The sequence below is a fragment of the Malurus melanocephalus genome, unplaced genomic scaffold, assembly GCF_030028575.1.
Source record: "Malurus melanocephalus ecotype Western Australia unplaced genomic scaffold, MMel_1.1 scaffold_447, whole genome shotgun sequence".
Taxonomy (NCBI): Eukaryota; Metazoa; Chordata; class Aves; order Passeriformes; family Maluridae; genus Malurus; species Malurus melanocephalus.
The window spans coordinates 572,999-586,726 of NW_026623679.1; the positions used below are offsets into that span (position 1 = coordinate 572,999).

General features: G+C 46.6%; 1 protein-coding gene across 1 annotated transcript in view; it reads left to right on the forward strand.

Annotated features, from left to right (window-relative positions):
• TNC (tenascin C) overlaps positions 1-13,038 on the forward strand; it is a gene marked incomplete at its 3' end in the record, with an annotated part of 31,403 nt that extends 18,365 nt beyond the window's left edge. Inside the window, exons 2-7 of the mRNA XM_057380338.1 lie at positions 6,519-7,111; positions 8,204-9,424; positions 10,594-10,857; positions 11,842-11,957; positions 12,038-12,194; positions 12,769-13,038. Of these exons, the coding sequence (XP_057236321.1) occupies positions 6,649-7,111; positions 8,204-9,424; positions 10,594-10,857; positions 11,842-11,957; positions 12,038-12,194; positions 12,769-13,038 (2,491 nt within the window). The remainder of the gene's footprint in view (positions 1-6,518; positions 7,112-8,203; positions 9,425-10,593; positions 10,858-11,841; positions 11,958-12,037; positions 12,195-12,768) is intronic.
• Between the last annotated feature and the right edge of the window lie 690 nt (positions 13,039-13,728).

Here is a 13,728-nt window from a genome sequence, read left to right on the forward strand (position 1 = left end):
GGGAGTTTTTCCAGAGGATGATTTCTTGCTTTTTCTCCCTCTTTTCCTCTCTCACTGCACTACCACAGACAGCAAAATCCTTGTGGTTAATGCTGACCTCCCTTTTTAGTTTCTAGGAACAGCTTTAGTCTGACAATCTGGAGCAGGGATGGGTGGCAAAGGCTCTCAAATCAGTACCTCCACATTTTGCTCTTTATTAAGAGAGATCACTGAGTCTGGAGCCATAGTTTTTTGGGGCCTTTGCAGATGTGGGGTTTCTCATCTAGAAAACCACGTAGCATTTTCAGGATGTTTGTTCTTTATGACCCAGCCATGGAGATGGAAGTGAAGTGGCTTGGCTAAAAATCAAAGGTAAATCCTCAACCTGGAACCTGGATGAATTCCTGCTTATCAGACAGCATTTTATCTGTTAGAGCCACACAGAAAAAGGCAATCAGCTTCTTTCTGTCCCCTTTGAAAGTTCTGACCTCCTTCTCACCCCTCAATTTAAGACTTTGAAGAGAATTCCTGAATTGTGAAAATTTCCCTTTGGATTTCACACCCTCAGGGCTTGCTGGTATCTGCAGTGTCTAATTGGGGTTGAAACAATTGCCACACTTCCCTGCACACAYGAGGTTCTCTGGGAGCCTTGGGGAGCACAGTGGATTTTCTGAATTGCTCTAAATTCAGCTGCCTTAAAATTCCTCTCCTTAGCATGGRTATAATGTAAATAAAGAAGGAAAAAAAGAAAAAAAGGTGACAATTTGGCTTTGATCATTTCTGCTGAAAAGGCTCAGGACTGATGGCTCAGGACTCTTATGAATTTCTGTTCTCCACTGTGATTTAATGTAGTTTGACCTACACTGGGTATCCCTGCTGATTCTTTTGCCCTGTTGGAATTGGGAATGGAAACAAAATTATTTTCTGCAGTTACGAATGTGTGGAAACAGCAGTGCAAGATGGCGAAGTTGGAGCTGTTCATGTTTCAGCCAATCTTCCCATGTTTCAGCCCCAAACTTCCAGCCCCCCCAGTCCCTTGTTTTGAGGACATTTCAATTGACTTCAGGCTTAATCCACCTCTGCTGGAGAAGATTCCCAGAGCCTCAGGAGCTGCATGCTCGTGGCAAAGCCACAGCAGTGCTTTGGTTTGGGAAGGTTGCATCTTTTGAGGCCTTGCCTTGCAAAAATGCCCTGTGGCAGATGCATTCATTGATCAGTGCTGTGTGATCTGTACACTCAGCCCTGTGTCATTGGCCAGCTCTGTGTCACAGCAGCGTTTCTATTCCTGGTGGGAAATGTACCAATTCCCCAGAGCAGGGAGGAAATAACCCAGGGTCGCTGTCGGGGCGGCCGCCACACAAAGAACGTTCTGAATAAAGCCGTTCATCCCCTCAGTCCCATTTTGGGGTCTGCCTTAAGTGTGTGTGAAGGGAGASGAGCACAGGGACAGTGACAGTGGMYGTGGAAAAGGCTGGCAAGAAACYCCTGGTGCCCAGGGATCACTYGAGCACATGTCCAGTGCAAAATGGCCCTTGRACATGGYTCACTGCTCAGCAATTCCYCTTTAAAAAKAACCTGTATGCAGGGTGTCTTCCTRACTGATGTGCCTGTCCCAYAACACRCCTCCTCCATTTATAATTATCTTAAACCTTAATAAAGCTTTCATTCTGGAGTGACTATTTTGTATCATTTAGCTGCTTGTGATATTGACTGAATCGTGCATTGGAGCTCAWCTTAAGCAACTTTTAAACTTAAAAAACTATTTTTCTTTTTCCAGAATCTCTTGTTGTGCCTGTATTTTGTGATTTTGTGTTGTATTTCTGTGTTTAATACACTCTCTGTGCAATTATATAAAATAATTATATTATTTTGGGTTCAGTATGTCTTTTTATATTGATTATAAAAAGATTATATGTCATTTTTACTTAGTATCCATAATGTCAAATAAGGTAGGCTCTACATTAAAGAGATAAGTGGAGATGCTATAAAAAATAACTTTTGCATGTTTATCAATCATGTTACACATTCATTGGCTACTAAACTACTGCAATAGATTAATTGGCTATTGCTCAACTATAACATAATATTATTGGTCACCTATGGCATAAGTGTTCAAGCACTCCGAAAAACACCAGGTGCAGCTTTGTTGCTCTTTTCTCCTGTTATTTTGGCATTCTTACTTCTGTTGATGCTACATTCACACAGGTAGAAATTTATTATTTTTCTGCTCACGGGCTTTTCTCACAAATAGAAGCTATCCATATCCAAATTAAGATCTGTGAAGCCTCTACAACCCAGGTCAGAGCACTGCTGTCCTGGTGGCAGTAGATAAGGAGAGGGGACAGTGCCACCGTGGTGTCACAGCCCCCTGGGCACCCCAGACTGCAGGGACCACACAGATCACACCCCAGAGGAAACTCTTGAAACACGAACTTGCTGCAGTTAACAGATCACAGAGAACTCCTTTGGGGTTTGCAATTTACAAACCTCAACATGCTCCTTGTTGTGCTGCCTGGAGAAGGCTCTGGCTCTTCTCCAACTGAGTCTTCCACCAGAATCCAGCCCAGATTTTAGCAGGATGTGCTTGAATCCAATATGTGCTGACAATATTTGATCCCCTCCTGCTGTAATGTTGGAAGGATCTGCTGAAAGAGGAATTRTTTCCTTTTTTTTTYYCCCTTTCTTTTTTCCCCCTGCCATTTTTATGTCTAATTTCCCAGTCATGACATGTAGAGGGTGTCTGAGCAAATCTAATCAGCCTTCTGCCTTCGTTAGGAAGGACAGCTGAGATGGTTTTTAACACCTCCATTCCTTCCTTGCTGCAATCTGTTTTGATTAAAATTGCACAGGGCTCTCATCTGCATATTTATCATTCCACAGACCCACAAATCATCTCCCAACTCTGCCACTCCCTGAACGTTCAGGAGRGCCTGGAGTTGTGCACCAGGATTTTAAAGCACGCAGACATTAATTTGGTTTCTCACACCCGCTGCTTTCCAGCAAATATGGCTTTGGGAAGGGAAATATTCATACATTACCTTTGCTTAGTATTCCCCAGGAGTTGGGATTCCTGGGGTTTTTTTCAAGATTGCTTGAAAATTTCCTATTAAGAAACAAATTTCTAATTAAATGCAGAGGTCCTGAAAAAGTTCTGATGCTGAGAGGGGGGTGARGGGAAGGGGGGATATCTAAACAAAGAAATAACCCTTTTTAATAACATTTTATCAGCTTTTGACAGCCAGACTGTGACATGCTTCCGTATCTTCAGATGAAAGGGCTGCAGTTAAAATGAAAATTATTCCTTCCCTTTGTGCTATTGACAGTCCGTCTTACTTCCACCACACATTATTAAATGTATCACCAGGCAGTGATCAGGTTTTTAAGGAGTGTTTTCTAGAAATAGCCTTTTTCCTGCTCTTTGCTTAAAATCTAACTTTCAAAGTTAATGTTCATGTAAGAATTTTTTTTTTTTTTTACCTCCCCTTTGCCCCAGCTGGTACTGCAGAGATGCCATGATTTTCTTCTCAACTCATAATCTCTATTTTTTAATCAGATTTTTGATATGTGTGACAGGCCACAGCACCTTTTCTTCATATTTATATTGAGGYTGGGCCTCAGGGAGAAGGAGAGTAGGAGAGAACTCTTGCCCGAGGAGGGTGGGAAGGTGCCAACAACCAAATGGAGAGAACATGAACTCCAGATTTACTGTCCTGCATGACAAGCAGAACATTTTCTGCTTCCACATCATCKTGCCCAAGATCTTTGCAGTCAGGGTGGCAGGAAGACCTGAGGGCACAGCTCATTAGGGTGAGTGGTGTTCCCTGTTAGACAAAATATTTGTACAGACACACTCGGGGTCATACAAACCCACCTGAGAGATGTCAGACAGACCCAGCTCCTCTGAGAGACCACAAAGCCAAACTCAAGGCTCAACTTTTGCCAACCCTTGCTGCGAGACTTTTAGGTGGCCCAAAATAACCCAGCAGCTGATGCCTGCAAAGAAAATGCAGGTTTCAAATCCAGTCCACTGTTCTGAAGGAAAGATGAGGAAAAATGAAGGAACAGCAGAGCCTGGCAGTCACTGTGGCTTCATTCCCCTCCTGCTCCCGGGTGGTCCATTGTGGTCGGAGCTGTTGTTTGGATTTTTTTGAGGAATGGGGCTGGAGAGAAGGATGTCCTCTTTGTTCTCCCAGCCAAGAGCATGGCTCATGTATAAATAACTGCAGGATGGTGTCTCGTTTGGAGGATGTCAGACCCAGGAATGGCCCAGCTAATTGTGCCGAGCCCTTGGCAGAGGGGATGGGAAACACCTGATGGGGGTGGATGAGCTCAGACATCACACGAGGTGTCAGAGCACAGAGGTCACAGGGCAGGCCTGGAATGCTGCTCTGGACCACCAYGATGTTTCTCCAGAATCTTCAAAAGGATGTCAGCCAAGGCACATTAATTCTCTCAGTATCATCCATGAGCTGAGAGGTTTGGCTACTCTAAGTCAGGGAGTGTCCAGACAAAGTCCTGGAGTTCCATCAGTAGTGACAGTGACAGTGGCTCTTGCCAGAGGCAGGTTTTTCATTTTCCAGGCATATTAAAGAAAGTTTGTGCCATCRTTAAGTGATTTGTCACCTCATGCAGGTCAGCAGAAAAAAGTGCAATTCCTTCTGTTTGGGCAAGACCCATATTCCTGTAGGTTGGGATTTACAAAAGCCAGACGGAAATGGATGCTCAACTTTCAMTAAAATTCAGTGAGAATTAGATGCAGAACTGCCTCCAGTTTGTTCCATTTCCCATTGGTGATCCATCTGTCAAGCAGCCTGTCCCTTTAATGACTACTTGAGGCTTAGGCACCAATTTTAGTTCTATGACCTTGTCTTGGGGCAAAAAGTGCACAGAACATGGAATTGCACAGGAAGCAGTTTGCAAAGCCCAAGTGGGAGTGCTTGAGACTAAAATCCCACTTCAAATACAGTCCTGAGCATGTTTCATGAACTGGCAACCCGATTTAGGGGTCAGAAATGAGACCTGGASCATGTCTGCCTCTGTTATTCTTTGTTAACAACCTTGTGATCTCTTCTGTGCAGGAAGGGCTTGCAGAAGTGTTTGAGCAAATGGGGTAAGTGTTAGAAATGCCTTGAAGCTGAATGGTTTTCYATAACAAGGGAAAACCCTTCCCTGCTGCTTGTTTGCTTCTGATTTATTCCCCAGTAAAAAGGGCTGAAGTTTGCTCTTTGTGAGCTCAACATCGCCTACAAAACTTCAGTGAAGTGTCTAAAGTATTGTGGTCATTCTGCCACAAAAGCAGCTGGGATAGCATGGGAAAAATGATCCCTACACTTTGGGGGAAGCAGAAGGGTGGAAGAGGCTGGTCTCTCATCTGACAAATAAATTACCATTCAAACTGGGATGTTTAGAGAATAAATTGCTGTTTCCTCCATTACTGACGTTTCATAGCTTGCAGCCACTGAAAGCGCTGATCAAACTATCAAACCCAGCTTCTCTGAGAATGGGAATGAAAACAAATGCTGAGATGACATTTATTAGGTGTGCTTGCTCAGGCAGTGCATTACTGCTTTGGCTCTACATGCTGAGGGGCTGGTCCTGCATGGAAGGACATGGATGTCTTTCCTCTCCCCTGGCTCAATCCAYTGGAAAGGATCAGGCACAGACAGAGGAGGAAGAGGAAATATTGGGGCTAATTGAAAAGAAAGAGTTTCAGGGTGAGTTGTAGAGCCCAGCCAGGTGCTTGTAATGCACACACATTATTGTGTTCTAGCCGAGGAAAGATCAGACAGTGGGAAATGCTGCCTGGTGAAAGGAAATACTGGCTGCTAAAAAGGCACTTTTACACATGTCGTTTTATTGCTGTCTCTGTTGGAGTCTCAGCTTCTCTCGTGTCTCACTCCTTCTGTACTAAAATATCCCTGTGATAGGAGCACTGACACCAGAACCTTCCACCTGCAGAGAGCTCCATTTATCTCCAAGATCTCGATAAATCGTTATATAGTGGAACTTACTATGGAGCTGCAAGCCCTGGAGATCATATTTCAAAGCAATTGGAGTAATTTAAAACATTAGAAAAGGGACGGAATTAACTTGGTAGTGTTGATGCAGCTTTTGGCAATGTCTTGAGTTTCTCACATGGTCCAACTTTGAGCAGTCTTCAAGTAGTGATGGGATGAAGGAAATACAGAGTTTAACATCAGTGAAATCATAACAGAACATATTTATTTTATCTACCTCTGTTTCCAGTTGAGCCGAGGCCCACCAGGCCTCTTTGCCCCAGTCTTCTGCTTGAGGCAGTTAAACCTTCCATAGCCCTCTAACCTGGAAATAATAGCAGCTTTCTTCATGTCTGCTGACATTTCCTTCAGAATCACACTGAGATCCTGGAAAACCACTGTTATTTTTCTCAGAGAAAGCTCAGCAGCTTGGGTGGAGAGAGATGGTGCTGCTCTCTGAGGATGCAGAATTTGAGCAGGGTCACACCTTCACTGAGTGGTGTAACTTCAGTTCATCTCTTACACTGTTCCTTCTTCTTTTAGGGGACAAAGACACCAGGAAAGGAAAGGACCTCCAGCTTGGTTGGACCTGGCTCTCCAATTTCCGCTCCAGATTACGAAGGCCAAACAGACCTAAGACTCTCTCAGCCTTGAAAGGGAACCGGGCACCACAATGGGACTCCCCAGTCGGGTTTTGGCCTGCGCCGTCCTCGCTTTGCTGTGCCAGCACGTCACTGGGGGACTCATCAAGAGAATTATCCGGCGGAGGAGGGAGACTGGGCTGAACGTGACCTTGCCAGAGGATAACCAGCCCGTGGTTTTTAACCAYGTCTACAACATTAAGCTGCCCGTTGGCTCGCTCTGCTCCGTGGACCTGGACTCGGCGAGCGGTGACGCCGACTTGAAGGGGGAAATCGAGCCCGTCAAGAATTACGAGGAGCACACGGTGAATGAGGGGAACCAGATYGTCTTCACTCACAGGATTAACATTCCCCGCCGGGCCTGTGGCTGTGCAGCTGCCCCAGACATCAAGGATCTGTTGAGCAGGCTAGAGGAGCTCGAGGGGCTGGTCTCCTCCCTGCGGGAGCAGTGTGCCAGCGGGCTTGGATGCTGTCCTAATTCCCAGGCAGTAGAAGGTAAGGCAGGCTGGGGAGCTGCTCTTGGGGCAAATTCTTGTGCTGGCTGGAGATGTTGTTTAGAGTGATCSTCCGATCTGTTTCCAGAGCGAGCACAAGTCAACCTGTTAAATTTGAAACGTAATCAAAACTGGGAATGTGTTTGGCCAGCRTGCAAGGTACATTCATTCACAGCTCCACAGTTCTGTGGATCTGCRGGTCAGGAGTCGGCCTGGGACCCTTTGTAGCACTGGCATTGAGCAGGGACGGCACTTGGGCATGGTGACAATCTGTCGGAGTTAAGATTAGAACTCACACAGCCCAAGCTCTTGGCTCCACTTTCTGTCCCCTTGAGGAAGCTGCCAATGTAACCATTTTCGCTTCCAAGTTTTCTTTGGTAGAGACCAATAAAAATCCAGCAGGACATAAGGCAACAGACGAGCACAAATGKTAACAGGAAGGGGAAAAATGTATCTGTCTGGTTGACTTTTAAATTGAGGGAAGGGGTTGGTCATACAAGAGAAGAAACACGAGTCTTYTTGGGAGTGCTGTGTCCCTCTGAGCTCAGAGTGGCCTCCCAGTTGCTGATAAAGCTGATGACACAATGTGCTGCCTGGCTTTTTGTGCTCTGGGGTGAATGGATGAATGATGTTTCATGGTGKATGCCCTAATGAAGCAGTCAGGAAAGCTGCTCAGTCAGTGGAAGAGGATTTTGGGAAGAGAGGAAGAATCCAGCATGCTCAATTACTAAGTCGTTGGCAGCGGCTCTTCCCTGGCATTAGAGCGAATTAAAGCTTTCCTGGTAAAGAAAATCTGGCTGGAGAATGTTAGAAACTGAAGTGGTTCTGGTTATTATGTCCTGTAGGGAACTAGGAAGAAAGATAGGAACTAAAGTGATTCTGAAATGATGTCCTGTAGGGAACTAGGAAGAAAGTTAGAAACTCAAGTGATTCTGAAATGATGTCCTGTAGGGAACTGGGAAGAAAGTTAGAAACTCAAGTGATTCTGGAAATGATGTCCTGTAGGGAACTGGGAAGATCAGAGCCCCTATAGGCTGTAGGTGACCTAAGGAAGGGCCAAGGCAGTAATGAGATTTTGGGATCGTTGTCACAGGTCGCCTGGACACCACCCCTTACTGCAGCGGGCACGGCAACTAYAGCATGGAGATCTGCGGCTGCGTGTGCGAGCCCGGCTGGAAGGGCCCCAACTGCAGCCAGCCCTCGTGTCCCTCCGACTGCAACGACCAGGGCAAGTGCGTGGACGGGCTGTGCGTGTGCTTCGAGGGCTACGGGGGCCCCGACTGCGGCCAGGAGCTCTGCGGCCACGGCTGTGGTGCCCACGGGCGCTGCGTGGGYGGGCAGTGYGTGTGYCAYGAGGGCTTCGTGGGYGAYGACTGCAGCGTGCCCCTGTGCCCMCACAACTGCCACGGCCGCGGGCGCTGCGTGGACAGCGAGTGCGTGTGCGACGAGGGCTACACRGGCGAGGACTGCAGYGAGCTCATCTGCCCCAAYGACTGCTTCGACCGCGGGCGCTGCGTGAACGGCACCTGCTTCTGTGAGGAGGGCTTCACCGGCGAGGACTGCGGCGAGCTGGCCTGCCCCAATGACTGCCACGGCCACGGGCGCTGCGAGAACGGGCTGTGCGTGTGCCACGAGGGCTTCGTGGGCGACGACTGCAGCGAGAGGAGGTGCCCCAAYGACTGYCACAACCGCGGGCGCTGCGTGGCCGGGCGCTGTGTGTGCCACGAGGGYTACCTGGGAGAGGACTGCGCAGAGCTGCGGTGCCCCAATGACTGCCATGACCGCGGGCAGTGCGTGGACGGGCAGTGCGTGTGCCATGAGGGTTTCATCGGCGAGGACTGCAGCGAGCTGCGCTGCCCCAACGACTGCCACAACCGTGGGCGTTGTGAGAACGGGCAATGCGTGTGTCACGAGGGCTTCACTGGGGATGACTGTGGCCAGCTGCGGTGTCCCAATGACTGCCACGGGCGCGGGCTGTGCGTCAATGGACAGTGCGTGTGCCACGAGGGCTACACGGGCGAGGACTGYGCGGAGCTGCGGTGTCCCAACGACTGCCACAACCGCGGGCGCTGTGTGGAGGGACGCTGTGAGTGTGACAATGGCTTCACCGGGGAGGACTGCAGCGAGCTGGCCTGTCCCAATGACTGCCACGGGCGTGGGCGCTGCCTGGACGGGCGCTGCGTGTGCCACGAGGGCTTCGTGGGYGAGGACTGCCGGGAGCRCTCCTGCCCCAACGACTGCAACAACGCGGGGCGCTGCGTGGACGGGCGCTGTGTGTGCGAGGATGGGTACATCGGGGATGACTGCTCCCATGGTAGGTGCAATGCCCCTCTGAGCTGCTTCCTCCTGGGTCCATCCAGCAGCCTCAGAGGCTCTGAGAGCCTTTTCCAATCCCTCAATTTTCAAGGCTGTGCAGTGCAGCATTTTCTGGTGACTTTTGGTGGTCACCAAGGCTGTTGATGGTATTGCAGTGCATTTGTCACCTCCATTTCTGCTCCCACCAGTGGAGCTGTAGCCAGTGCTGGCTGGGATTTGTCACTGTGACCCTTCAGTTTCTCACAGCACCTCTTGATGCTAAAAAAATATGAAAGGAACTGTTCCAGCTAAGGGAGATATTCCAGAGTCTTCTTACTACACGTGTGTATATTTATGTATATATATATATATTTATATATATTCATGCATATGTGGAGATGTGTATATTAGATCTGAGAGAAGTTCAGAGGAAAATAATGGAATCAGCTGGAGTGGAAACTCAGCTATAGTCACATGCTTGGTTTCCCAGGATCACTGACTATGGAAATCGATAGGAAATTTTGGCAGCCTGATAATGACAGGCAATGCACCACAAATTAGGTCGTTTTCTTTAGTAGATCCCTGGGGAGAAGTTGTGAAACTAAATTTTGGTAGAGTAATCAAAGAGTACTTTGGGGCTGGGAACACTATAAAAGACAATGAATACCCTTTAAAAGAAATTCCCATCTTTCATCTCCTCCTTCTGGAAGATTCCTAAGCCTCACTTTGTGCTCTTGCACAGACAAATCTATAGAAAGTATTTTCTTAAATAATAATGTTTTATTTTACTTTGGAAAATCTGTGCAAATCCCAGGACTTCTAACTCCACAATCATGTGCTGCTGGCAGTTGAATGAAACATCTGAACCCCTTGGGACCCAGCTTTAGCAGTCTTGTGCTGCAGCCATGAGAGGAGCAGCTGGAACACAGTCAGCCAGAGGTTGTGTGCAAGTGTGAGAGCAGAAATTGGCCCGTGGCTTCTGGAAATGTCTGCAGCCTCCATCAGCTGAGCATTCCTTTTCCTCAGCAGCTAATCTGTGGGACATGCCTTCCCCATTCCCTGCCTGTGAGATGAGCCTTAGGATCTGCTCCTGGGAAAATGTGGAACTGGGCAAGTCGTTATTTCCAGAGCCTTGAGAACTTCTAACTTAATTTTGGCTTTTTTTTTTTTTTTTCTCCCCCTTCCCAGTGTCTCCTCCGACTGAGCTGACCGTGACCAATGTGACGGATAAAACAGTCAATCTGGAGTGGAAGCACGAGAACCTGGTCAACGAGTACCTCGTCACCTACGTCCCCACCAGCAGTGGGGGCTTGGACATGCAGTTCACAGTGCCAGGGAACCACACCGCTGCCACCATCCATGAGCTGGAGCCCGGGGTGGAGTACTTCATCCGTGTCTTTGCAATCCTCAAAAACAAGAAGAGCATTCCAGTCAGCGCCAGGGTAGCCACATGTGAGTTTAATATTCCCTGTGTTCATCCTTTTGTCTGCTCTGTTTTCAGCCCTTTTTTGGAGTGTTGCTTATCTAGTATTTTCTGTTTTCAGTTCACCTGTGTTGATTTCAATGCCTTTATTTTGGGATATTATTTATTTTGTGTTTTCCATTTTCAGTTCCTATGTATTGATGTGCATGCCTGTTTCTGGGATACTATTTCTCTTTTATTTTTTACTTTCAATTCAACTTTTGGCCAGGACAAAATCATTCTTCTGCACTTTCATTTTCTGTTTTACTCCAGTACCAGGGACTGTGTTAGCAGCACAGTTCAAAAGCTCTTCTGCTCTCAGTGTCTCCCAGTATGGGATTTTTGTAAATTAAGAACCTTAGCTTCTTTATTATAATATACATTCCTTTATTATAATGTACATTTATTTATCATAATGTACATTTCTTTATTATAATGTACATTTTAAAATTCTGATAATTCTTCCTGAAACATAGCAGCATGTAAAAGAGCAATGTGAAATCACTTGAATTTAAACTGTTTTGGTTAAAATTGAGTTTATATTTGGTTTGCATCTTCAGTGTGTTTTATCAACTTGCCTTTCATCTTCCTACCTGTCCTTTTGTTGTTCATCTTCCTTTTTGTTTTGTGCATGTCACTGTCATGCCTAAACATCCCAGAATCAAAAATCACTGAGATAATTTTTAGAGACCTGGGTCAGGATTCCGTTCCCCTGACTTCCAATGTCCACACCAGCTTTATTCAAGAGGGCACAAAAAAGAGTTTTCTAGGGTAAAATTCATTTTATTCTAAAGTGACATCCAAATCAGCTCAGGAAAGTCCCTCCAAAACCAGAACAACTTGATCTGAGGAGTGTTGTACAAACTGAGCTGCAGATCCCCACCTGGCAGATATTTCCAGAGGTAGAAAGCTGTCCCACCCCAGTGCCCTATTTCTTGCTGCTCATGTGAGGATATCTCTTTTTTCTGCCACAGATCTGCCTGCTCCAGAAGGTCTGAGATTCAAATCTGTCCGGGAAACGTCCGTCCAGGTGGAGTGGGACCCTCTGAACTTTTCCTTTGATGGCTGGGAGCTGGTCTTCCGTAATATGGTGAGGACACAGTTTCATGTACAGAATGGAAAATCCTGGATTTTAATGTTTGTGCTCACTGATTGTTCTATATGTTCCAGAAAAAGGATGATAATGGTGACATAACCAGCAGCTTGAAAAGGCCAGAGACATCCTACATGCAGCCAGGTTTGGCACCAGGGCAGCAGTACAACGTGTCCATCCATGTCGTGAAGAACAACACCAGAGGACCAGGACTGTCCAAAGTGATCACCACAAGTAAGCACAGCCTGCGTTTGGTCTGGGTTTAGGTGGCCACTGACAAAAATTCTGCTCTTTTGGGGGTTTTTAAACAAGAGAAAGTCAAACTCTACAGTGAGTTAATAGAGGGAAAAAGGAGGAGTGAAGTTGCTAATGAGGAAAAAATCATTCCTCTCCAAATTACCTGTTTGAGGCAGAAAGGAAATTTATGTTCAGCTGGCAGGTAGCAGGCAGTATACACTTTTACTCCTTTTTCAAGATGCACATCAGCAGGAACTAGAATTTCTTACTGAATTTCTTCCATCCTGGTGATATTTGCATGAAGAATGCATGAGGGTGGAGAAGCTCTTAGGGCTCCTACTTGTCTTTCCTCTGGCAGCTTCTGGTGTGAAGGAATTTTGATGGATTTGCTGCAGATGGATTGACTCCATTTGGAGTCTGAACCTACAGGAACCAAAGGAAAGGAGTAAATGAGGAGACTTATTTTAATTTTGCTCTGAATCAGCAATTAAAGGCATAAGAATGTGGGTGTTTTTCACAGCAGGATTTCTTTAAAAAAGCTCCTTTTTTCTTCTCTTTTGCCTGGTAACAGAACTTGATGCCCCCAGCCAGGTGGAGGCCAGGGACGTCACCGACACCACCGCTCTCATCACGTGGTCCAAACCCTTGGCTGAAGTTGAAGGTGTGGAGCTCACTTACGGCCCCAAGGACATCCCAGGGGACAGGACAACCATTGACCTCTCTGAGGATGAGAACCAATATTCCATTGGGAACCTGAGGCCGCACACCGAGTACGAGGTGACGCTCGTGTCCCGTCGGGGGGACATGGAGAGCGACCCCGTGAAAGAAGTGTTTGTCACAGGTGAGGGGCTGGGAAGGGGGCACAGGGACCACCCACCCTCCTGTGATGTTTGTGTCTCGCTACTGGAGTGGCAGCTCCTCATTCACACAAATCCAGGCCAGTTTTAGAGGTACAGGAAAGTGGAGAATGATTTCCTGTGCCTTCTAGGCAGCAGAATGTTTAGAGCCCCTCACAAATCCCAGTTTTGTAAATGGGGGTTAGGTTATTGCCTCTCCTACCCTAAACTCCTACTTCCAAAAGCAAATTCCTCTGGATCATTTGACTGTCTGATGAGCTAAATATCTTCCACAATTCCTATTCCACCTTATTTCACTTTGCTTAATTAGTTTTGAAGCAGAGAAGTGTTTTTTTTTCTCTTCTTCAGTTCTGCAAATATTTTCTGTCATGTTTTTATAAATTTATACTGCTCCTCAGCCATCTTGGGAATGCTTTTGGAAAGTGTGGGTCCTTTAGCAGGTTAGCAAGGCTTGATGCATTAAGGGAGCTGAGAATTACCTCTCTTTTCATCCTAAAATACAGTTGTTATTTCAGGGTAGGGTTTGAGGCTGCTGTAGGTGTGAAAAATGAAAGCTTATTGAATTTCTATGTAATATTCACCTTTTTTTTTGAGACTAAGAGTTCCTCCCAGCCATGAATGCAAGATGTTATTGAACAGAAATCCTAGAGATGATCAGTTCTTTGTTCTTTTTT